This window comes from Ostrea edulis, chromosome 9 (assembly GCF_947568905.1).
Source record: "Ostrea edulis chromosome 9, xbOstEdul1.1, whole genome shotgun sequence".
In the NCBI taxonomy this organism is placed as follows: Eukaryota; Metazoa; Mollusca; class Bivalvia; order Ostreida; family Ostreidae; genus Ostrea; species Ostrea edulis.
This window is the reverse complement of record NC_079172.1, coordinates 10,126,782-10,152,585: the sequence shown is the minus strand read 5'-3', so window position 1 is coordinate 10,152,585 and position 25,804 is coordinate 10,126,782. Positions and strand designations below refer to the sequence as shown.

The 25,804-nt window shown below is 37.0% G+C and overlaps 1 protein-coding gene and 1 long non-coding RNA gene across 2 annotated transcripts; both read left to right on the top strand.

Annotated features, from left to right (window-relative positions):
* The first annotated feature begins 17,971 nt into the window (after window positions 1-17,971).
* On the top strand, window positions 17,972-18,730 carry LOC125660191 (uncharacterized). Its single transcript, XM_048892027.2, has one exon. It carries the CDS (start codon window positions 17,972-17,974, stop codon window positions 18,728-18,730), a length of 759 nt encoding a protein of 252 aa, XP_048747984.2.
* Window positions 18,731-23,007: 4,277 nt separating this feature from the next.
* Window positions 23,008-24,280, top strand: LOC125659751 (uncharacterized). Its single transcript, XR_007364198.2, has 3 exons — window positions 23,008-23,484; window positions 23,583-23,861; window positions 23,971-24,280. It is a non-coding gene; the product is annotated as an uncharacterized LOC125659751 (long non-coding RNA).
* Window positions 24,281-25,804: the final 1,524 nt, after the last annotated feature.

The following is a 25,804-nucleotide window of genomic DNA, read 5'->3' as shown; positions in this document are numbered from 1 at the left end:
TAGTGAAGAAGTCGTGTTTAAAGTAGTCGTAATTTTGCAATCGATCTAGTACGGGGTTTACATTCATATTCGCAGGGGCAATCCCCCCCCCCCCGGAAATACAGTTCGTTGGACAATGGATAAAATATGTATAACAAGTAAAGCTTTTTAAAAAAGCTTGCCGTCTTTAGCAGCAACTCTATAGAGCGAAGTTGAATTATGTCCCTTGTCTTCATTATTGAATTGATCTAAAATAAATAATCTCACGGACATCATGCCTACAAAGCTGTGTCCTGACTCCCATTGTAAAAGTTTGTATTTATGAAGGGTATATGTACTGGAAATCAAAATCACTGTTCCCTGTATTAGCACTGATTAAAGCCTCTATATCAAATGAAACTGAGATTTTCAGTGTGTATATCAAAATATTTATTTTTTAACAAAGTTATGAAACAAAACAAACTAAAAAGATTTAAATTGCTCAGATTTGCATAAAAATTATTCTTGCATATTGTACAGTACAACTGCTTTAGAAATTAACCAGGATAAAGACCTGAGAATATTGTAATAGTTTTGCCAAAAATTATATCATAAAATACATAGAGTTTGATGGAAAAGATTAATAATTGTTATTCAAATTTGGGCAATTGTAAGGAAAAAAATATTCTGAAGGAATAAGATAGTTTTAGAACAGATGTGTTGAAAAAAACAAAAACTTTAAGTTTACCTGATACAGACAGGGGTAATTTTAAGCAACATAATATGTTATGAAATGTTACTATCCTATTCCTTCTTAAGATTAGCAAAGTTCTCAAATGCCACTGATAATACAAACAAAAATGGTTGCATTGGAATCACTGATTGTCAATTAAAATTATCCCAAAACACAAGCAATCAAAACAAAAAACGGCGAGTTTTTTCTGTTTTTATGCAAAAATGAAAACATTGCTTTAAATGAAGTAACCATAGAAATGCTTTGTATTAGTTGCTTTAAAAAAGTAATGTGTCAATTTCATGAATTGCATTTTTCTTTTGTTCGTTTTGTCGATTTTTTAAAGATTGAAAATCTTGAAAAATTGTTAAGTCGTACGAAAATTAGAACACCAGAAAATTATCTCCCTTGCCTTGAAGAGCATTTCAACCTATGATATAATTGAAAATTTTCACTTCATGCACTTTCTACCAATGAAAAAAGAGAGGAAGTGTTAAGTCCGAAGACTGTAAAACACTTCAACTCTGTATACCGTCTTCCAAGGAAGACGGTAAAAAGGTGACATTTTTGTCCTCATTCTGGGGGAAAGTGGGACACAGAAGCAGGTCATTCTTCAGTTAAAATTCTCATTTAAATCTGCGTCTGTAATACATGTAATTAAAGTGATTATTAAGTAATTCAAAATCTAAAAATGAATAAGAATCTGTACATGAAGCCGTTTTGGTTAAGGGTGCCTTCGCATAGCGGTTAAAGGTCAAGAAAATCAATACTTTTGCATGGTGCAATCTATAATTAGAAGCCACGTCATTAAACTATACACGAGTCATGAGGGTTTTTCATTTGTGTTTTGACTGGTGTTCCGACTCAGTAAAAATTTTGTCCGACACAGCAAAAATGTGTGCAACACAGTAAAAAAAAAATAACTCCACAGTAAGATCCGCGTCGATCGTGAACGAGAAAGAACTTGTGCACGATTATGTTTTGACAGCGAAGGACAGAGATTGGTGTCTCAGAGGGACGATATTGCGTAACTGATTACACCTCCCCCGATCATATATGTAAGTAGGTCATGCAGGAATTTAGAGGATGCAACGGTGTTAGGCTTACCTTACCATTTCTAAACGACCAAGATATTATTTAGAATCATCATCAACACAATCAAATTTGATATCGTTATTTAGTTTTATAAATGAGACTGGAAATAATGATTTTGGGGGTGGGAAAAGACAAAAGGTAAAACAAATTATAGGTCTGTGTTTACGGAAGACAATGCCCCGGCTTCAAGTCTTCAAAACACCGCCTGTATTTTTATGAGGACTGTTTACTGAAATACACATGGTTAGAACAAGTGTTAGATAAACGTTGCAATTGTGTCAAGCATGAATGTAAAATGGTTTGCGGTCCACAGCACGCTACATACAATGAAAAGTGGTCGTGTTTTCAATTTGTTTGTACTTCAAACAAACAACTGACAATGACAGGTATATATGCTACATGTATTTCCGAACGTACAAAGGATGAAGGAGGGGAAGGGGGCATGGTTTTACTGTCGTTGTTCCCTGTCCCCACATTTTGTTTTCGTTGAAAGATCTTTTCATTAAAAAAAATGCATATAGTTTTTCGGCGAGATGCCTCTTCATTATTTCGGTTTGAACATTACCGTTTGAAAATTACTTTTGTAACTTTTAAGTGCCTAGCTTGGGATTTTCATTGAGTTTATACATTTACATGTTGTAAATATTATATATTTATTGCGAGTCACTTCTGTTACTTTTTTTTCATATTAGAACGCCTAAATAAGCTGCGAATCTTATGCTTTTTTGCTAAGGTTATTTGGATTTTCCTATAAAGAACTATTTTATAAAATTCAAACAATAGCAATGTGCATTATGTCTCATTCAGACAAACAGGTGAGTTTCCTTTGCAATATGAATATGAGGTTTTACACAAGGAATGTAATATACACATGTTGATGAGTACAGTGTTTAATCTACTGTTGTACAAACTCTTGGGGAATTTTTGTTTTAGATTTACATATAACAATCACTACAATGCCTTAATGTAAATCTATGAATATATGTTAGTATAATTTATCATATTCGATTTAGTATATCCTCTTGCACTAACTTTCATGTTAAAAATTAGCTCTTTCCACTCTTGTTGATAACGCAGCATTCTGTTTCAAAGTTATCAATATTGCACATGTATGATGAACATCTTTTTTAAATAACTTCCTAAATTTTGTTTTCAGTTATACATGTATTTATCTGACTTATTTGGATTCACATTCTCTCCAATCTGATTTTGAATTGAAATCAACTTCATTATTAATTACAAAAAATAATTCCACCTTCATGGTTTGATTGCCATATACAGATAATTATGCACTGGATTATGTAGTACGAGTCATACAGATGCATGTTTATGTATGTATTCAAATGATTTCTGGTGAGGTGATGAAATGGATGTAAAGTGTTTCATATAGACCTGCATTATTATGTTGGTGTGTTTTGACATGAATATCTGTGGCACTTGTTTGTTAGTATATGTGGTTATGTGTATTTCTCTTTTCTGTCCAGTTGTTTGTTTATTCCTTTCTATTATTATTTGACATACATATATGTATCAAACTATTGATTTGTTTCATTTTAGTTGTACTCTAAAAATGTTTCATACACTATTAAACTGGAACACAACAGTAAGTTATCTGCGTAATAACAATTGAACACTTTTTACCGAAAACTACCATTACAACTGTTTTCACATTTTCTACCAAAACTTGACAAATTTCCAAAAATATATTACAAATAACATAACATCTGTAAAAAAAAAAATAAAAAAAATGGCATAGTCATGTAGAGCATTTCATGATCCAGGGTGGGGGCCAAACTGGGTATATAGTGTTTATGTGTAAAATATTTGAATAACATCGCCTTTAATGCTATTGATTGTATCTTGTTTAACGTCCCTCTCGAGAATTTTTAATTCATATGGAAACGTCACCAAGACCTATGAAGGGCTTCAAATTTAGGCCTATGCTCGGTGCATATGGCCATTGAGCAGTGAGGGTTCTTGAGCGTGCCACATTTACTGTGACAAGGGGCATCCGTTTTTAAGGCCATTTCCGAGGACCCGTGACATTCACACCTGATGCCGGGCGTTTGGCGATGGAACTGTCACTACCTGTTTTAACGACCTAGGTCTGTCGCGGCCGGGATTCGAACCCCAACCGTCCGCATACAGGGCGAACACTCTATTTCTAGACCACCGCAGTGGTGATAATGCTACTGATTAAATAGATACACGTATTTAAAAAGAGCAGGTGTCCTTTACCAACATTGTAAATTTCATGATCCAAGGCAAGGGTTTTAGTTCCGGGTGGGACCAAAATTATTATAGTGACCATTGTTTCTAACAGCATCATATAAAATTTATATTTCAACATGTTGAAAAGTTTCAGGACATTGTATTCCATCCATATTTGTTATTTCCTTACAGAAAATGTATTATTTAGTTGTGAGAAAATAAAGAATAACGCATGAACTTTTTTTTACTGTTGTTCCTGCTTATTAACATTACAGAATTCATTAGGTCAGCTTAGCGCTTTTCAGTACTTTCAGTACTTTGATTTTCCCCCCATTTTTAATGTTCAAAATGCTTAACTAAGGTATTTCCAATGGTCAGTAAAAATTTGAATGTCAGTTGTCAAGGTACATGGGAGATTCAGAGCTCACAATTCTTTGTTATGTAAACAAGGCTCGTGTCCTGTTTTTGTTTACATATAAGCTAAATATACCAGTAAAAGATCGTTTATAGCAGGTTTTTCAATTTACAAGATATTTCTGAACATAATTTAAAAGTTTCTAGTGTATGGCACATCTTATTTTGTTTTAAACATGCCATTTTCTATCAAACAATCTATATATGTAAACAAAAACATGGCACTAGCCTTGTTTACATAGCAAAGAATTGTGAGTGCTGTATCTCACTTGTAACTCAACAACTGATATTCAAATTTTGGTTGACCATCTGAAATACGTTAGTTAAGCACTGTAAACAATAAAAATGGAAAAATAAAATTTTCATCTCAACCGTGTCCACAGTAGTAAAAGACATGGCCCTGTCCGTGTAAAATTCACCTTTAATAGCTTCAGTACCGTACAGCCTTGGACTGTTTCAAATCTACACCCCAGTCACCTTTACTTTTTATATTTGAACTTGAAAACCAAATGTAAAAGGAGCCAATGTTTCTGTGTAAGATTTAACATCCTTGCAAATATATTTGAAATCAAACACAAGAAAAACTAGATCTTTCCAGTATCCTCGGTATTTTACATTCCTTCCAGTGTCCTCGGTATTTTACATTTCTTCCAGTGTCCTCGGTATTTTACATTCCTTCCAGTGTCCTCGCTATTTTACATTCCTTCCAGTGCCCTCGGTATTTTACATTTCTTCCAGTGTCCTCGGTATTTTACATTCCTTCCACTGTCCTCGGTATTTTACATTCCTTCCTGTGTCCTCGGTATTTACATTTCTTCCAGTGTCCTCGGTATTTTACATTCCTTCCAGTGTCCTCGGTATTTTACATTTCTTCCAGTGTCCTCGGTATTTTACATTCATTCTTGACAATGGATAGGGACCGGGATCTTTATGCAAGGTTTTATTTCTGATAAGAATTTGCATAGAAATATCACTCAGATCTGGTGCATATCGACATTTCCCTTTAAGTGACCTTGACCTTTTCATTATAACCTTTAAAACCAATAGTAGATCCTATATGCCGAGTATATTCCTGTAAGTGTGATAGACGGAAAATATAGGCTAATCTTCATCCCAGTGAACCTGGTTTTGTAACTTTAAAATCCAATTTGCAGGAAGGTATCATTCCTGCAAATTTGACAAAATTTGGTTTTAGAACGTATCTTAAATACTGTTCACATAGACCTTTGGAATTTTCCAGTCAGCGACCTTGATCTTTCGTCAACAAATATAGGATAACATTGTCTCTATGCAAGTCACTGTTCCTGCAAGTCTGATAAGATTTGGATGAAAAATATAATGAGGTTTAACTCATGTGACCTTGAACTTTCACATATAATCTCAAAAATTAAGAGGAACCAATGCCTCTTTACACTCATTCTTGTCACTTTGATTAAAAAAAGGAAGGTAAAACACGTGGCTAAAATAATGTACACAGGGCTGAACAAGGAAACAAACGAACGAATAGACGGACAAATAAGTTACTGTATCCTTCAGCAGTTTTACTGCAATGTTGTTGGTTGGTTGTTCAGGGAATAACAAGATCTGTGCCCGAGAGTTCAGTTATGGCAAATGACCTAGATTATTATCAGTCACACAGCATTGTCTTCCATGTATGGGGCCTTTACCTTGTATAGTTCAACAGTTGTGTCCAGCGTTAAAGCTGTGAACAGACACCTAGACAGATCCACGGGTGGGATGGAACAGAGACGTATATGTTTCAGGCGGGATGCTGGGCTTCCGAATTACAAGCATCACAGGTAATTGGAGAAAATTAGGAAGGCTCTACCTTAACATTGTTTAATCAAATACAGACATACCAAAAACAATTTGCACCTGATGTTTACTCTCGGGGGCACAAAAAACTTATGTCATTGGAGAAAGAAGCACGGGTTGGAAGTGACGCAACACTGCCAACTTCTGTTTCCGCCTACTATTGTTGTGTTTATTCTCCTCCTGCAACAGTGTTGAGGGATTTAGTAACTTTCCCATCCGCTTGTGCATTTGTTCGGGGTTTTATTTCCAGCCTATTCTACAATATTCAAGCCACATCTCTTACCCGATTTTTATCATAATTACGGGAATAGTTTTCCTCATGCTTTTTAAGGTTAGAGGTGAAAGGTTGAGTGCACTGAAAGGGAATTTCAGTTTTGTGTGCAATGCTACCGTAGATACATTTTGCATTGGTATTTTGCCAGGTCTAGATTTGCAGAAGTCATATTTGCTATAAAGTCGTTGGATTCTATGGTTTTCAAGGTTACATATAAAATATCACTAGATGGAAAACTTCAATATTTGATACATTTACATTTTCCCGTCTCTCAGATTTCAATCACTTCTACAGGGGTGCCATGTTGTACAGGGATACTCCGCTTTATGGAGCTCTTGTTTTTATTCATACAGTTACTGTTTCATCGTTTTGCGGTTCGTGAAACATTATTGCTTCCCGCCAGTGATTCTAGGAAGTCGTTTGAGACACTCTGATCCAGGTTTGTTCATGGTCTGTTGACTACTTCAATCAAAGGTTATGGTATCCTATTGTAGGAAAGATTGAAGATCACTTTTGTTTGCTATTTTTGTGTGGTCATTTAGTGAACTCGAGTAGCTGTTGTTGCTTCTGCTGCTTGGAGATGATGACAAATTCATTCCTTTATCCGCATTATGGTTTTATTAAACTACTGGTCCTTAATATAGTTGCAATTGTGCATGCAAAAGTATGCGTTACCTTATAATTAGCACTTTGCCACTGGGATCAATTACTTTGATAAGGTTACTGTTTGTTCTTTTGATGAATATTAAGAAATAGGCGCATGTTGATTTCGATGATGGATTTTTGTGCAATATTCCAGTGATTGTTTTGTTCGCCGAAGGTCTCGTCATGCCAATGATGGAGATCCACATCCTTAAGAATGAGGAAGCTTTTCGTTGTTGACCTCATCGATTCCTTGTTAACAAAACCGTGCGACCTATCACCGAAAAACAAACATAATTTTACAGAGAATATCTAAGTCGATCATGACTCATTATAAAAATAGCTGACAAAGACATACCTTGCCCTATCTTAATAAGACATGATTTTTTTAAAAGTATAACATACATTGCACACATAAACTGCGATTAACCATAAATAGAAGTTTACGTTTTTATGAAAATTAAGATAATTCTCAGGAAATGCTTCAGTATGCAACATTTTGAGTGTGTAATTTAAGGTGCTTAATGCATGCAGGTGACATGACGGATCAATTATGGAGAGAATCTTTAACCTGTACCTCGTTAATTTTACCGACACGGTTACAGATTTATAATGGTACATGTCTTTTTCCAAGCAAACGGCCCGTGGAGCTTAACAGTCACATGGGTATGATTCAGTACACACATGCACGTGCGTGTGTGCGGTGGAAAACTATGTAAAAAAGATTTTAGGCCTTCACATAATCTCACATTTAGAGTTTTTTTTGAAAAAAAGACATAATATTTCAATGAAAACTAGGAAGAATTGTTTTAGCACATTAAAACTGATGTCTCCCCTTCCATTTTCCATAGTTTTTAAAACATTTTAGGCATCATCTTTAAAGTGGAAAATTAAGACAGTTATCCATATGTATATGTGCTTCAACCAAGGAACAGTGTTGTGAACGTAGGATAGTAAATTAAACTTACCAACATACCAAATATCAAAGGCTTATGTCAAAAGACCAAAACTTTTATGACCCGGACAAAAAAATGCCCCCCAAATTCCATTATTTGACATTTACATAGAAGGTCAAGGTCAAAGGTAATCAAAAATGGCAAGCAACACACTGTCTTATCATGGTATACCCACATACCAATCAAAGGCCCAAAAAGTCTTATTATTTGACATTTACATAAAAGGTCAAAGTTCGTCAAAATTGCACGTGACATCTGTCTTATCATGGTATTCTAAAATACCAAATATCAAAGGCCTATGTCAAAAGACAAAAACGTTATGGCTCGGACAAACTTTGAATCAGAAGCGGAAGAAGAATTCACACGAAAACAATGTTTCCCTTCTGTGAAGGGAAGATATTATTCCTCAAAAGTCCAAACTGACAGATCTGAAACACCTGGTATTTGAACTGCGCATGGATATTACTATTAAATCATGAATGATTAACGTGTTTATAAGGTATATGACCTAGGTTGTTGTGGACAGCAACAGTTATTTCATCTTTATTAGCGCAGAGAGCGAGAAATAGTGTATGTGTGTGGTATAACGTTAATGCTTATTCAAGATTTGACTCTTGGTTACGACAATACTTACTCTTGCAACGGTGACGCAGCACCAGGCAATTAGCTTACCGTTTAAACATAGGTTTACAATGACCCTTTGTTAAAAATAATGGTATTGACAAGAATTCCATATTTTCCTAGCAATGAACTTGACGTTTGTCATGATGGTTATGACTAGTTAGCAACTTTTGTGCAAAGCTTTAGTTTCTAAACTAGAGCCTCCATATATCAAATTATAATATTGTACCAACAAGAATTGTGACAGACAGATCGGGTCTTGAATTTCACAGGGGTTTTCTTGGTAGAGGCCTTCTGTATCATATATTATACATATGCACACATTAATTGCTTACAAATTTGACGTTTTCAAAGATCTTAGGGTGACATATCCCAGCATGGGCCATAAAACTTGCAATTATTTTTCCATTTAACAACTTAATGCTGCTTACCAAATTTGGAGGAAAATGGTCCAATACATTGGACGACATTCCAAAATAGACCACAGGAGTTCACGTGAGTGACTCAGGTAACTTATAAAAATACCGTTTTTAAATATATTCTGAACATTACATAAAATTTATTACATCCCGTCAAAAAGTCGTAAATCTTAAAGGCAACATAAAGAGGACTACTAAACGAGACTATTAAAAGCAATCTTAAAACTGAAGAATTGGTGTTTTAACCTGCAATAAATCAAGAAGACGGTAAAAATTTGGAAGTTTATGATGAAGATCCTGATGTCCTTACTATGTTTGATTTTACCCAATAAATGTAGCCGTTATTTATTGAATATACAACACCAAACAACCAATACTGACAATAATTGCAACAGTTTCTCCACCTCATATTTTTCATTGTCCCCAATGTGGGCGAAAATATAGCACCTATATTGTTTGAAGAGAATGTTGCTGATAGAAAAACAATGTATGTAGACAAACGTAAATTCGTATTGACTATTAGAAAATAAATACCGGGCAATGACAGAATGACGAAACCACCCATCGTCTCTCGCAGAAGGAACATGTGACATCACAATGACTGAGAAGTCGATTTAATCAATTTCGGTGAGTTCAGTTCCTGCCTTTCCACATTATAATGGACTGCAGTGGTGTTGCCAGTAGCAGAGTGCATCATCACAGCGAACAACAGTACACAGTTCACTGAGAATAGAAGCAATTCGTACAGACTTTTGTGCTAAGTGCACTTTTTTCCGTTCCGTTTCAATTCTAAGTCTAATTCTAGCAATTTTCACTGGGTTCGCAAGGTACACAATCTAGAGGAAACACATTAAAACTATAATTTATTGCAACTTTAAATGAATTGAGTTTCTGTATTCTCTTAGCACTTTGCTTGCAGCTACAATTACAAACCTTAAAAAACTTATTGTCTATATTTTATGTTTAAAAGCATTTTCTCAAATGGGGCCTTTCCACATTAAACATTAATCCTTATTAATTCAGGTATATTTGTGAATTTACTTACTAAGTGTTCACGCCGGGTTAACCCGCTTTCAGAGTCAGTTACGATGACCGGTTTTGACTTGATCTGCATGGATCACTGGTTTTGACATGGAGTGGGTTTACTTAATCTGCATGGATCACCGGTTTTGGCATGAAGTGGGTTTACTTAATCTGCATGGATCACCGGTTTTGGCATGAAGTGGGTTTACTTAATCTGCATGGATCACCGGTTTTGACATGAAGTAGGTTAACTTGAAGCGCGTTCACAATGCATTTGATTTGGTCTAAGTAACTGGCTTCATGCTGCATGTACTTCATACAATTCACAGAATGTTGTGAGCAGTGACAAATGGAAGGGGTATGTCGGGATGTTTTCACGTCACACATGACATCCGACAGGGAAAGGTACTCAGTGTTGTATGTCATTACTCTTCTCGACAGGTGGACATACTGTGTATAGTGTAGGAACCTTTGTGGAAGACATGTTACAGCTCAGCAACACAGCTCATGAACCTCAAATTCTATGTAACATGGCAAAAGACAATAGCGATGAAGATCTGCACTCACTACAACCAACAAAATGCTCACAAGTAAGAAGGGACACGACAAAGAAGATGAACCCAACAAACGTTTAGTTGGCGAGGAGCCCATGCGAACAGTGAATAAGACCGTGCATGTTCAAGTAACTAGAATATCCAAACTCACTACTGTAAAATATTCAGAGAGCATGGAAAATCCTGTTCAGTCTGACGTTAAGAAAGTAATGGATACGACCCAAATACCGGTTTACATTTACTTAGGGCGTGCGTTATACCTGTATAACAGTCCCCCGCTAGAGCCATTTCTGAAGAAAACTCTTTGTTACAGTTTGAGCTTACGTAACTTGTCAGATTTCACTGGTAGTTTATAACACGCCGTCAAAATTAAACTGGAGACTCGGGCCACACTGTAGTAAAGAGTATAAATGATTAATAGCGGGAAAAAGTTACGCGGACGCCACACTCCATACAAGAGTACATCACATGGCTGACATGGATACGCCTTCAATTAGAGAAGTCGCAGAACTGGTGGTGAAATGAGAACATGCCTACTTCAGAGCAACCGTGCAGCTTATAATGAAAATGCAGTAGATCCAACATGTGTATCACATCACAAAGAGGACGCCCTGTGTATCATATCACAAAGAGGACGCCCTGTGTATCACATCACAAAGAGGACGCCATGTGTATCACATCACAAAGAGGACGCCCTGTGTATCACATCACAAAGAGGACGCCCTGTGTATCATATCACAAAGAGGACGCCCTGTGTATCATATCACAAAAAGGACGCCATGTGTATCACATCACAAAGAGGACGCCCTGTGTATCATATCACAAAGAGGACGCCCTGTGTATCATATCACAAAAAGGACGCCATGTGTATTACATCACAAAGAGGACGCCCTGTGTATCATATCACAAAGAGGACGCCCTGTGTATCATATCACAAAAAGGACGCCATGTGTATCACATCACAAAGAGGACGTGCTGTGTATCATTTCACAAAAAAGGATGCCATGTGTATCATATCACAAAAAAAGGACGCCATGTGTACGAGTATCTTATCGCAAAGAAGACGCCTTTCGATAAGATGCATGAAACGCTCGACTCTGTTTGCCGTCCGATATATAAAGAGATCAGCAAGATCCTTGTGGAACATTTTCCATTTTTATCTGCTACAACTTAATTTCAGTGTTCCAATTAATTGCGTGTGATCTTGAAGATATGCAGCGAATTTAGGGATAAGACAAACAATGCTACATACGAATATAGTTTGTGTTTCTTGTTTTACTACATAATTTTTCACTCCTATAAAGATGTCACCAGCTTTAGATGAATCACCACATTCTCTTCACTGTATATATTTAATATTTTGTGATTTTAGAAGTGAATAACCAGTGAATTTAAAAGCAGTTCTTTTAATGACTTTTACGTGAATGGTGATGGACGTTAATACTCAACAAGGGTAATCCTTACCAGAACACGACGGAACAGATGGCGGATCAGATATCCTTCTGATAGCTGATTTCAATAATTTTATATCACGTTGTTTCTATAATGTCTATTGGTAAATATTAACATGTTTGTAGCAATATTCCATTAATCACCATATTGTGTTTATGTCTCTCAGCTGATTCGATACGCAAAAGCATGTTCTGCGTATGATCAATTTTTGAATTGAGACAGGCTACTGACAAATACGTTGATGTTACAAGGGTCTCAACAGTCTCTTTAAAAGTCAGCATATCGCAAATTCTATGCTCGTTAAAATGTTCTTATTTTTAAATATAACCCGACATTAAGTCGAGTGTTGTCGGGCGTATTTCACATCAATTGTTCTGTGTTTCTTTATATACTGATTTTTTTTTTTTTTACTACGAAACGCTGTTTACCTGATCAAGATAGAGGGGTCACGGCGGGTGTGACCGGTCAACAGGGGATGTATAATCCCCCCTAAGCATCTGATCCCACTTCTGGTGTTTCCAGGGGTCAGTATTTGCCCTGTTTCTTTATAGGATTTATGAGATTGATTACTTTTCGTTGTCTTCAATCATCACTTTTTTCATGTAGAGTACATGTACTTACTTATGCCTGCTACGCTCTTAGTGCATAGACCGCCGACAAGAGATCTTCAGAGGTCTATATTCTGGGCCCTTTGTTCAATCTGTCTCCAGGTGTATCTAATTTTCTTGGTCTCGGCGCCACGTGTTTTTCGGCCTGCCTCTATTTCTCTTTCCTTAGGGATTCCAGGTCAGCGCTTGTCTTGTGATGTTTGACGCTGGCTTACGGAATGTGTGACCAATCCACCTCCAGCGTCGTCTCAGAATCTCGTCTTCTGCAGGGAGTTGGTTGGTTTTCTGCCAAAGGTCTTTGTTGTTGATGGTTTTCGGCCAGCGGATTTGGAACACCCTTCTCAGACAAGAATTTATAAAGGTCTGGACCTTTTGGACTGTAGCCACTGTTGTCCTCCTGGTTTCGGCCCCGTTGAGAAGAACTGACTTGACGTTTGAGTTGAACAGCCTGATCTTGGTCTGCAGAGTCAGCTCTTTGGAGTTCCAGATGTTCTTCAGTTGTAGGAATGCCGCTTTGGCTTTTAGTAGAGTATGATGCAATATATATTTGTACACTTTCATTTCACAGAAAACAATTTTTTCAAAATACGTGAATATTTCTTATTCACACAGCAAAATATCAATTTCACGAAAGCTTCAATAAATTCAATTGTGGTAAATATTTACGTCCACAAAACTGAAGTACAGCTAAAATTATGTTGATGTGTAAAGAAAACACGATTGCGCACACCATCTCTGATCCAGTTTAGTCTTATCCAAAGCTTCCAGCAGGACTACTGTAATAAGTAAGGAGCAAATATTGCACTATCGAACAGTTGTGTTCCCAGGAAGAACTGGCCATCTTTTGTAGATCTATGGTAGCAGGGGACAGTTTCGCACTATAGACCCGGTCAACTTTAAAAAAAAAAAAAAATAGAAATACCCCATATTTGAAGTGATAATACATGTGTAAAAATGTATACAATAATTTTAGGATGCATGTCAAATGTAGCTGAGTGCTTAATAAAAATGTTGATATACAATATGTAGGTGTCGCCATGATTCCTAGCATATAGATGGGTGCAATACGAAACTAAGACACGAGTTCAGTTGCTGAAGAAATTCCGGTGAAAACATGCATGGTCCAGCAAAAGGTCTGTAGCTGAGAGGGAAAGTGGATGGCTGTAATAACTGCATTTTATTCATTACCAGTATATGCTTGTTACTCTTAATAACAGAACTATTTCTTATTGTGTAGTGTCAAACCTAAGTACGCCGTAATTTCCCGCGATTATATTTCATGTTTTGTTTATGCGTATGAATATGTGCAGGATGATTAAAGATGTCAGCATCAGGATACACGTGTTGTGATTCAATATAGTGTCTTTTCCTAATTATTACAATGGCCCCATATGAAAGGTTTTTTGAGAAGGGCCGATAGGGTTCTTGATTGTGCACAGTGTCTAAATCCCCATGTTTGGTACTGTGATGGTGTGGGGTGGTGCAGATTAGCCCAAATGAGGGAAAATCAAAGCAAAAAAGGGGAACCTGCTCAGAGCATGTTTTGTGCACCAGCACCAGTATTTATAGATTACATTTAATTTAGAGTCATAATTTATTAACTACACCAATATGAAATACAAGTATTGACATAAAAGGGAAATATGATTTTTCATTAGTCTGTCATAATCTGACTGATGTCTATTCCCTATCCACATGTTCCAGAACCAAAGAATCTATGATATGGAGGCATGGTCAATTCGTTCTAGGTTTTTGGATAAGCATAACTCCATCGTGATGTATAGCATATGGTCAAGAATTTTGATCATGTGTATTATTGTATTATGATATTTCATAACTCGCGACATAAAACAAGCAACATACTGATTTATATTTTGTCCTTTAACAGTTATACACATGTATGAACAATGGAATGTTAATAAAAACCTTTGTCAGTCTACAACGGGGTTTGTCAGACCTGACCTTCAGACTGACACTTTTTGATTACTCTGCTGAAATAATTTTTGAATACCTTATTTTTTTGTTTTCAGGACTATCAAACATCTTTCATCGGAGCGTTTACCTACTAAGGACCCCCGTAAATGAATTTTTTTTATCTTTATGGTTTTATCCTAGGAATGTAGAGCACCGATCCCTTTATAAGTATTTATATAGTCAACATATACTTTTGAACATCAAAACTAGTATATGGAGATACATGTATATTACTATTTGTCTAATGCTCTAATATCAGTCCGGTGCATGCGATACTCTACGTTCTCAATTGTACTATGAATATGATTGTAATATCTTTAAGTGCTGTAAATGTCCCGTGAATTCAAATGCATAATATGCCGAATTCATTAATAAAAATTGCTATGAATTTATTTCCTTTACATTGTCGCCGTAATTAGAAAATTGGGACCCTGTGTATTCGTGCCATCACAACGGGTTTCTTTTTCATCAATCATAAAAATTATTTATTTAGAGATTGACTGAACTAAACCTAAATATCATATATCTGAGTTTGTCATGAAGCTGAAAGGTAAAGTGGGCCTATCAAATGTGTGGTGCTGCTGGCACTTCTATTCCCGCAGAGTTAGAAACACCACCGCCATCTTATCGGTCCCGTCACCTTTGTAGAGGCAAATTTTGACTCCCATAGAATAATGACCGGGGGTCATTTTTCGACTCCCGGTCATTATTCTATGGGAGTCAAAATTTGCCTCTACACCGGCGGGCGAAGCGGGTATGAGAAACTGAATTAAAATCATTGATCTGTAACGAGCGGGGAAAAGCTTACTTTCAAAAACAGAAAACAGGGAGAGAGCTTCATAGTATTTTCTAGTTCTTCTACTACATTTATGAGTCTTATTTTATTACATGAAACACCCCTCTCATATTTATTTGGCTAAATGGGGATTATTACTAGCCACCAGTCCCCGTTTTAACCCTTATGTAAATATGAAAGGTGAAGATAACGAACAGTTATCAGTCTCATGTATAACTACATAACACAATTTTATTTTATTATACCTATTGTGTTATTCCTGACTTGGAAAATGATTTTACAATGTTCAAGATACCTAGAAAATTTTACTCTGTCGTTTATCATGCTGGAATGGGAACTCGTTATATGTTGTATTGTATATTTCCAGCATTGTAATAATTTCATCGGGAGGGGGCGCGTATTCAGATCTACATCAGGTTATTTACATGTATTTATGCGATATAAAGTTTATGCATTGTAAACCGCAAAGCGGTTATAAAAGAGTATAAACTGTCCCATCTGACTTTAATATGGCATAAAATGAGGAAAATCTACTTTCATTCCTTAACAAATTAATGTAGAAAAACAGATTTGACGTAACTTGAGAAACGATTATAAACGAAACATAATTTTTTTTATGACGCGGAGCAATATTGTCGTAGCAACAGAATGAAAACGGGCATGAGTTTTCAGTCCACTCCGCGCCCCATAAACGGAGCGGGACGGACCGAAACACCTAGTAAGGGAAACGGGGGAATCAAATGCACGGTCGCGCCAATTCTAGGACGCCGACTGAACGGCAACTCTACTTCTACTCTTTTTGTTTGTTTGTTCGTTTTTGGGTTGTTGTTTTTTTTTGTTCAGTATACATGTATATCAAAGCGGGAATATTTACGATGTAGCATGATCATAAAAATATGGCATCAACATTAACGTGTGATCACGATACTGAAATAAAAATCATGTGGAGATCACATTGCTGTATTTAACAATGACGTCATGACGATGCCAATCCAACCTATAATGTTGACGAAAACAACTACAATTTTTCAATTCCCTTTCCAGTTCCGTAATTACCCTCCATTTGTCTCTAAACCCAGTCTTAAACTCTTGGTTTCAACCTAAACCAAGCTACATGAACGGTGTGGTTCATGAAACCAATTAAATCATCCCCCACACCCCACAACCCAATCGGATCACGCGCTCGGAAGTAGCCGAGTAGTTACGATTGCCCACACCCCTCCCTTCCCGTTTTACACAGTTTTCGACGAATCAAGCACGCTGGTACATGTACTACATGTTCGAATTATCGAATTCGAAATCCTCAAGAAAATATTGAAATCATCAACCCAACACCTAAATCTCCAGGAACCGTGAGTTTTATGTAGAATACTATCAGACACATTTGTCATAACTTTGTAGAGAGTAATGTTGCTTTTGTAAACGATTTCATTTTCCAAAGTAACAAATACCGCCTCCGCCATTTTGGATTTGTAGTATACTTGCATGTAGTTCGCTACGTGCAAGCTGCTGATGTTAATGACGTCACGCTTATAGCATCATACATTGTGGCAAAAGAAGTAGCAAATCAATGTAATTTTTTCAAACAATCAATATCGTCAATTTATAAACTATTAAAATTATAATTTATCGTTTAGAAATTCTAAAATAAATTTGAATGTGCGTATAGTAGGCCCCTATACTTTCATTAAAAAAAATCGTTCGAACACAAATGAAACATTTTTGACGAAATACTCTAAGTACAGTAGAATTTTAATCAGTTCCAAGGCATAAATATGTTGACTGAAATACCCAAAAGTACATCATATCATTTGCCATTGAATAAATACATTGTAATTGATATTTGAGTAGCAGGGTATTAGCAGGTATTAAAAGTACATGCATATTTTACAGACGTGATAATCATATCAACACATTGTCTACCATAACAAACGTCAGAACGCATTTGACATAGGTACATGTTTTCAAGAGACAGTTTCAACTAAATATTGATTGAGTTCAATTACAAATGCACTATATTCAAATACACTATATGAATTCCACTAAAACATTTTAAAAGAATTTAAATCTTTGATCTGTCTATTTCTGACACGGGTAACATAATGTGATTGTTTAAAGAATAATTGATTTATTCTTTAACGTTTCTTTCTTATCATTAATTTTATATCATTTTTAATTTTGATTATGGAAAAAGGTTATGTAGTGTTTGTGATGTATTCATGATCCATTCTATGTTTGTTTAGAGTTGTTTCCCTTTGTTTGTACTCTCCTGGATAATGAGATTAATAAATCAGTTAGTAAACGTAAATGGCGTGATTTGTACCGTATACCACATGGTGTTAGAAGTCGGATAAAATTCACACCCATCCATCGCCATCCACAGAAATAAAATACAGGGAATTTTAGATAGGAACCGAGCTTACGCCATGAACACGATAAGTTCACCTATCTCGCCCAGATTTAACTGGGAGGCTCCGGACCTCGTAGAAGAATGGCCCACATTTATTCAACACGTGGGATTTTTGATAAAGGGCCCTCTGAGCTCGATAAATGAAGAAGAGCATTGTAACTACTTGATGATTTGGATTGGCGATAAGAGGAGAGACATACATTCCACTTGGAACCTGTCGGAGGATGACAGTAAGAATTTCTCGGTGATCAAGGAGAAATTCGAGAACCACGTGAAACCGAAGTCGAATCGAGTATATTCAAGATACAAGTTTCTTAGTAGGACACAGAGAGAAGGTGAGATTTTTGAAAAATTCCTCACAGACCTTAGACTTCTTGTCAAAGAATGTGGATATAAGGATCCAGACGATATGATACGTGATGCTATTGTGTTTGGAACCAAATACCATAAAGTACGTGAAAAATGTATAAATGAGGGGTCAGATTTGACACTGGAGAAAGCTATTAACTTCGCTAGAACGTCTGAACTGTCTAAGCAACAAGTACAGTCCATGGAGGACAAATCTGTTCATGGTATCTCAGTGAAAGCGAACAGGGGACAGACACAATACAGGAAACAGATATTTCATGCCAAAAATGAAAGTGAAAGTACAAAGCAGAAAGTGAAAGACTGCAGAAACTGTGGTAAGACTCATGATTACAAACAATGCCATGCTTATGGTGAAACATGTAGAAAATATGGAAAACTAAATCACTTTGCTGTAAAGTGTCGATGAAGCAACAAGCGAACTGGTACAAGCTTAAAGAAAACTAACAAAGTGAAAACTATTCTTGCAGTAGACACGTCTGAGTAAGAATTCTTTATTTGAACTGGGGATGTGGGGTATGCGCGAGACAAAGACTGGTTTGAGACCATTAAAGTGAATAACATTAGTACTCAGTTTCAACTCGATACAGGAGCCAAATGTAATGTGATTTCTTGCACTCTACTACAGAAAATAGACAGGAGTGCAGAACTCATACCTACCTCTTCACCACTGAAGTCATTTTCAGGACACTACATTCCTTGTGCTGGAACTGTTAAGTTACCCTGTTCATGGAAAAATATTACGCTGCCAAGTGTGCAATTCCACATTGTTGACAAACCAGTGAATGCTGTACTTGGAGCTGACACATGCACCAAACTATGACTTATACAGAAAGTGTATAGCATTCACAAGGAGAACACTTCTGCTCTACCAGATAACACCTTTGCAGGAGTATCAGGATTTATTTACCAGACTCGGATGCTTACCAGACACTTACACCATCGAGAAAGACAAAGATGTGCAGCCGGTTATACATCCTCCACGCAAGATCCCATTAGCTTTGAAGGACAAGGTCAAGGATAAGTTGGACCGAATTAAGCGTGAAGGAGTGATTGGTAAGCAGCGTGAACCTACTAAATGGGTCATTTCCATGATAACTGTTACCAAGCTTAATGGAAAGATTAGGATCAGTATTGATCCTCGGGACTTGAACAATGCTATATTGCGTGAACATTTTCCTTTGAAAATAGTAGAGGAAATAGCAGCAATGATGCCTGGAGCCAAAGTTTTTAGTAAATGGGACGCCACATCTGGATTTTGGCAGACCAAACTAGATGAAGATAGTTCGAAGTTGTGCACATTCAACTCGCCATTTGAACGTTATCGTTTCGTCAGAATGCCGTTTGGAATCAAGTCTGCTCTGGAAGTGTTCCAACGTGCTATTTCCGAGATGGTCCATGATCTTGATGGAACTGAAGCGATTATTGATTATATCATATGGGGTACCACGGTGGAAAAACATGACAGACGATTAAAAACGGTACTGGAACGTGCTCGTCAATTCAACTTGAAGCCCAGTGCAGACAAATGTGAGATTAGACGTTCGGAACTTACCTATGTTGGACATAGATTTACTGACTCGGGCTTGAAGCCTGATCCAGAGAAAGTGCGTGCGGTACAAGAAATGGACCGTCCAGAAAATGTGAAGGACCTCCAAACGTTTATGGGCTTTGTACAGTACCTAAGAAAGTTTATGCCTAATCTGTCAGAAGTCGGCAGTCCGTTACGTCAGCTACAGGAGAAAAACACAGCTTGGAGATGGAAAAGGAACAGGAGGAGAGCTTCCAGAAACTGAAACATATGAAAACTAGCACACCAATTCTACAATACTACGACCCAAACAAACCAGTATTGCTATCTGTGGATGCTAGTTGTAAGGGACTTGGCGCTGTTCTGATTCAGGATGACAAGCCAGTTGCTTACGGATCTCGTGCCTTGACCGAGACACAACAACGTTATTCTCAGGTCGAGAAGGCCTTGCGATTCTTTATGGATGTACCAAATTCCACGACTATGTGTATGGACACTGTGTGCGAGTCGAATCAGACCATAAACCTCTTGAAAGCATCTTTAAGAAGCCTGTGTTATCAACTTCAGAGACTAGTATTGGCACTTGAAAAGTATGATATTCCAGTCATGTACAAACCGGGGGAAAATGTTCCTAGCCGATCATTTGAGTCGATCTTTTCTCAAGGAGACAAAGGAGGTAATCGTTCCGGATCTTCAGGTGAATGAAATTCATCTTACATCATACTTACCTGCCTCACAGGAAATGCAGGACTGAATCAGGAAAGAAACCAGTCATGATATGGAACTACAGCAGCTCATGGATACGGTCTTAGTTGGATGGCCGGACAACAAAGCTGATCTATCACCAGAAATTAGGAACTACTGGAATTTCAGAGACGACATCTCTTGTATTGATGGTATTCTCTATAAGTCTCATAAACTCATTGTTCCAAAGTCGCTGCAAAACGAAATGCTGGAGAAACTGTGGGACATCAAGGAATTGTCAAGACTAAAAACCGTGCAAGAGACATTCTGTTTTGGAATGGTATGGGAAAAGACATCGAAAACATTGTGAGATTTGTGCAAAGTACCAAGCCATGAATCCTAAAGAACCGATGATCCCAAGCACATTACCTACAAGACCTTGGTCAAAGATTGGTATGGATCTTTTTTAACTCAATGGAACTCATTATTTGCTCACTGTTGATTACTTGTCAAAGTGGCCAGAAGTGTCTAGACTCGAATCATTGACATCTAAGTGTGTGATTACTCATGTTAAGAGCATAATTGTCAAATACGGACTTCCGGGTATCATCATAAGTGATAATGGACCACAGTTTAGCAGCTTTGAATTTAGGGAATTCGTAAAGCGATATCAGATCACACATTCAACTACTAGTCCTTACTATGCTCGGTCTAATAGACAAACAGAACGCATGGTCCAGACGATGAAACGTCTTATCCCCAAATATCTCATGATCCATATGTAGCTCTGCTAGAGTACAGAAATACCAAAATTGATGGTATTGACTTGTCGCCTGCTCAGATGTTTCTAGGGCGAAGACTGAAGTCTATCGTACCAACAACACTGCATTTGTTAAAATCGAACATAAATGAGGATACCCTGATCAAGCTTTAAATTTCGTCAGCAAAAATAGGAGGAAACCTTCGACAAACACGCCAGAAAAGAGCCACTGAAACCTCTTAAGCCAGGAGACAACGTAATGATGAAGAATCCATCTGGACAGTGGACAAGCGGGCACATCAAAGACTTATATTCGGCTAAACTTTCATACATTGTTCAGAATAACGGAAAACATTATTGAAGGAACTGCAAGCTCTTGAGGCCAACTCGAGTTAGAAGTAACTTGAAATACACAGTTACAGAGGAAACTCCAATATCTAGTGCTCCGTCGTATAGTCCGCCAAAATCAGAAGTCAATGGAACCGAAACTTCTTTGTCGGATTCTACAGCTTCTGATGAAACTACTACTGCAACACCTGATGCCAAACCACCAGCTATTAGCCCTGTTCGTGTGATCCGTAGTGGTCGTTGCATAAATATTCCTGTGCATTAGCGCGAGTGAATTCAGTGATTGGAGTGAATAGTGTATTATTGTGGTCATTGTTTATATGTTCTGCATAGTTATGTATAATGTCATTAATGTGTTCATTTATTTGGCTTTAACAATCAAGTAGATAGTTGGATTGAATTTTGACATGATTGATTTAAGTGATTATATTTTGTCAGTACGTAGTTTACAATTTGATAACTGATTTCTTTCATATAACTTGGAAGTGCATTTTTGATACTGGATTGGGGGAAAAACTTAGCTTATATTGTCATTCTTTGAGATTGTGATTTACATGTATATTAATAGGTCAATAATCAAGTGCATATTTAAATATATTTTGTAGCAATTGAATGTCCATTTTAAAACAGTCCAAAAATATCATTTTTATAAGGGGGAGGATGTGATGTATTCATGATCCATTCTATGTTTGTTTAGAGTTGTTTCCCCTTGTTTGTACTCTCCTGGATAATGAGATTAATAAATCAGTTAGTAAACGTAAATGGCGTGATTTGTACCGTATACCACAGTGTTGTTATATGTGCATTATGGGTACAAGAATTTCATGTAAGGATGGAAGGTGAAGATAACAAACAGTGATTAATCTCATAATTCATATAAGGAATACAAAATAGAGAGTTGGCAAACACGGACCCCTGTATATACCAGAGACGGGATCAGGTGCCTAGGAGTAATCCGTATTCAAAATCAGTGTGCCATGAACAACCTAACAATCGGTACGAAACAATAATATACAATTTATCAATAAAGATCACAATTTTATTTTAAGGCATTTTCCCTTATGATTTTCATAGACAAAATCAAGAGATTTTATATGAACATGGAATCAAAAAGTGAGAAAGGCTGTAAAAACACGATAAAATTAGTGAAACAAGAGACAAACACCTAGATGGAAGAAATGTACTTAAAATAGTGTCAGTGGGCAATGAAAAGAGCATGCATGACGTATCACGTGTTGCCAGAACTTTAAAGGGAAAGTAAAACGAGAATGATTGTTTAATATATCATGTGATCATATTGTCCCGTGATTCCAAGCTTTGACAGAGGTGTAAGTGAAGCTTGCGTAATGCGCCGTCTGGTGAGAGAATGATAACGATTGTACAACACAAAATATAGTTTGTTAGAGTTTTATCGAATAGATTATTAGGAACAATATCTAAGAGAATATAAGATATTGATATTTAATTAAAAAGGTGAAAAAAGACGAAACAGGTGTAAAATGAAGGTACAATGTAATTTAGAGGGTAAAGTCGACTGAACTGAAGATAAGAAGAGCGGGGTAAACTACATCTGTGATGTAATTTGGTCGCGATCTGCGATGGAGATGCTGGCGTTGGCCTAAACGACTAAGTTGAAAACGCAATTGTTGAACACAAATTTCGACAGAAATTCAAAGGATCAGAGAGAATTGATGGCGGATATGATTCATGAGTCAAGTTAACGTTAAGCTGTTAGTCAGGTTTTTGGATTGAAACAACGGCATGTTCATCGTTAGGACTCACGGTTGTAGCCATGTAGGAGACGCCCCGAGACAGTAGGACAGATTTTGACGGAGTGCAGGTAGGTCCCTTGTTTTATTTACCTTCAGTGTGTGTAAGAGCTAGAATATAAAAACTAACTGACAGAGTTTTTATTCACTTGAGAGATTTCTGTTGTAGGATTTTAATGAAGACTCGCACCGGTACCCTGACATGAACATAATCATCCGAGCCTCGAAATCAGCCTCACTCATGCCGAGTCATAGCCGTGATGGCAGTTGTCAGGAAACAACAGGTTAACTTATCATCATCATCATCATCAAGTTAATGGGCTTATAACTCTGCCTTTCTTACTTCCAATATCAAAGTTATCTTATAAATTTGCCACGTTGCAGAAGTTGCAGTTTAGATATAGTTGCAGACGGTATTCAAAACTGTTTAGAATGAAACAACTGAACGGTATGCTTAATGTTTCTGTTTTATGAATTGATGAAATTCTTGTCTGTTTACAAAATAAACTCTGTATAAGTATCCTGATGCATTTGTTTCTGTTATGATGTCATTGCAGTGGCGGATCCAGGGTATACGAGGGGGAGCACATTTGAAAGACAAGTATTAGCCAAAATACTCAGTTGTTTGGAATTTTACTCGCACTATTTGTACTTTTTAAATATGTGGCTAAATAGGGGGTGTCTCTAAATCCCCCACTGCATTACATAAGCAAGAAGTCAGGTGAAAGTATAGGAACTGATTTTTGAAGCGGTGATTATATTCATACACAAGAAAAGACTGATCACGTGACCAACTTCATGTTATAAGAATTTGAATGTCAATTTCATTAGGTCTGTCATATAAGGAAGTGCATTGGCAAATGTAAATATAATGAAGTTAACAGCGTCTACATGTAGGTGTCTTAAGTTTGTTAACTTTCGTGTACGTGTATTTACCCACAGGATGTGCTTGACCTTCACCTGGCCTTAGCGGTGTTTTTCACATCGTAAGCAGAACGTTTTCTATTTACTCCATGAAGATGAAAGGACATCGTTGATTCGTTTTCAAAATCGCCAGCTGATCTAAAAATATGTATTTCATGGCTATATTGTATTTGTGATCCATGGAAACTCCTTGGGAAAGGTAGAGTAAGACTACTCTAAGTTTTACATTGATTGCACAAAATGTTCGTTATATCAAGAAAAGGACTAGCTATCAATCATATCCAGCAAGTGTATGATAAGAGTATAGCAGTATAGTTCAATGTCGCAGAGGAGAGGCCATGATTTATCGATATATTGCAGTGCGTCGATTTATTGAAAACGAGAGGAACTACCGGGAACGAGAGACAACTGAAAAACAAACAAAACAAGACACCCCTACCCCAAAAGAAAAAATGGTCCTAAGACATATCTTAAGTCATGTCTTAGGACTATTCTTAGGAAACCTTCGATAGCATGCCTGCTGACCTTACTATAATTACAGAGCATTATGGGAAGGCCATGGCACCATGTTATACGAGAGCCTCATATTACCGAAAATTTTACTTTATAAGTCTGGTCCCCGCCCCTGACATTCTTTTACTCGTGTCCAGAAAGCATGACTGTCAACTTTGGTGGGCAAATAGAGCCCTTATCCTTTATATTCCTTTAGCAACCGCATGCGTTTTGCCATTATTCATTTTGGAACTTTGACATTTTACTTTTCAAAATTGAGTCAACATCGATTCTTGATCCCGACGTCACGTCAAATGTAAGACGTTTAACATGTATGTTGACTGTTTCTTCGCCAAGTGTCCGTTATCTATTAGCAGACCACAGTGAAATAGTTTTATGGGTTATTTTCTTTTAATTTAATGTGTATCATATACACATTATATACATAATACAAGATAACGAACAGTGATCAATCTCAACTCAACTTATAACTCCTATAAGGAATACAAAATAGAGAGTTGGGCACACACGGATCCCTGGACATACCAGAGGTGAGGCCAGGTGCCCAGGGGGAGTAAGCATCCCCTGACGACCGGTCACACCCGCCGTGAGCCCCGTCTTGATCAGGTAAACGGAGTTCACTAGGTCGTATTGGCAATTAGATCGTTATAAAGACCATAGAATTTGCGAAATGCTGGCTTTAAACGAGACTGTTGAAACCCTGTAACACCAAATTGTTTGCCAGTAACCTGTCTTGATTTTAAAAACTGATCATACGCAGAACAAGCTCTTGTGTATCGAATCAGTTGAGAAATATAGTACGAGTCGCGTTTGTTTCGGATAGGATGACGGAAGCCCCGTGTCACGATAGACATTGGCATGAGGAAGAACCCTCACTGCTATGGGCTTGAGGCACATCACTTATAGGTATCACACCGGTAATTGTCCAATCAAAATGAACTTAGTCAATTGTAG